We start from the raw sequence: 1,023 nt of genomic DNA, 5'->3' as shown, positions 1-1,023 counted from the left end.
ACCAATGTGCGTCCTATAAAACTTTGACTAAAAATAAACTTAAATCTAAACCCTGGATCTCTAAAGGCTTACTTAAATCTATTTCTGTCAAAAACAAACTCTATAGAAAATTTGCAAGATGTAAAAACATCGATACTAAAAGTGAACTTTTCACAAAATTTAAATTCTACAGAAATAAAATTAGCAACTTATTTAGAATTAGTAAAAAATCATACTTCATAACTTATTTTAATAACAACATGAAAAACATAAAAAATACATGGAAAGGCATAAAAGATATCATAAATATTAAAGTAAAATTACATAAAACACCTACTCATCTAAATCTGAATGAAAAGATCATCACAGACCATGCCACTGTTTCAAATATATTTAATAACTACTTTGTTTCTATTCGTGAAAAACTACACAGTGAAATCATGCCATCAAAACGTACTTATAGTGACTTTCTTTATTTGCCTAATGCTAATATTTTCTTTATTGACCCTGTGAGTAAAGATGAGGTATCTAGTCTTATTAGTAATGCTCCTAAAAGTGATAAAAGTTATGGACCTAACAGCATACCTAGATTTTTTCTTAAGCTTACCTCTCACATAATCTCCAAACCTCTTAGCATTACGCTAAATTATTCTTTTAAAAGTGGCAAATTCCCTGAAGTTTTTAAAGAAGATAAAGTCATTCCAATTTATAAAAAAGGCTCCTTACTAGACTTTTCTAACTATCGACCCATTTCCCTTCTTTCCAACCTAAGCAAACTTTTTGAGAAGGCTATGCATAACAGGCTATAGAAGTTTCTAGAAAAATTTAAATGCAAATACCAACATCAGTATGGATTTTGAAGCAAACATTCACAACCCTCGCACTAATTGAAATTACTGAGAAGATTAGAAGAGCTCTAGATAATAGGTACTTTGCATGTGGGGTGTTTAAAGATTTGCAAAAAGCTTTTGATACTGCGGATCACTCCATCCTTCTCATAAAATTAGAGTACTATGGAATCAGAGGCACCCCACTAAAATGGTT

The 1,023-nt window shown here is 30.4% G+C and overlaps 1 protein-coding gene across 1 annotated transcript; it reads left to right on the top strand.

The window, feature by feature from the left end:
- Positions 1 to 239: 239 nt before the first annotated feature.
- On the top strand, positions 240 to 788 carry LOC136087116 (uncharacterized). Its single transcript, XM_065809622.1, has one exon. It carries the CDS (start codon positions 240 to 242, stop codon positions 786 to 788), a length of 549 nt encoding a protein of 182 aa, XP_065665694.1.
- The last annotated feature ends 235 nt before the right edge of the window (positions 789 to 1,023 follow it).

The sequence above is a fragment of the Hydra vulgaris genome, chromosome 11 (assembly GCF_038396675.1).
Source record: "Hydra vulgaris chromosome 11, alternate assembly HydraT2T_AEP".
Lineage (NCBI taxonomy): Eukaryota > Metazoa > Cnidaria > Hydrozoa > Anthoathecata > Hydridae > Hydra > Hydra vulgaris.
Note: the sequence above shows the minus strand (reverse complement) of the source record. Positions and strands in the feature narration are given on the sequence as shown.

Coding starts and splice junctions, on each gene's coding strand:
- LOC136087116 (XM_065809622.1), top strand. CDS start 240: ATGAAAAACATAAAAAATACATGGAAAGGCATAAAAGATATCATAAAT.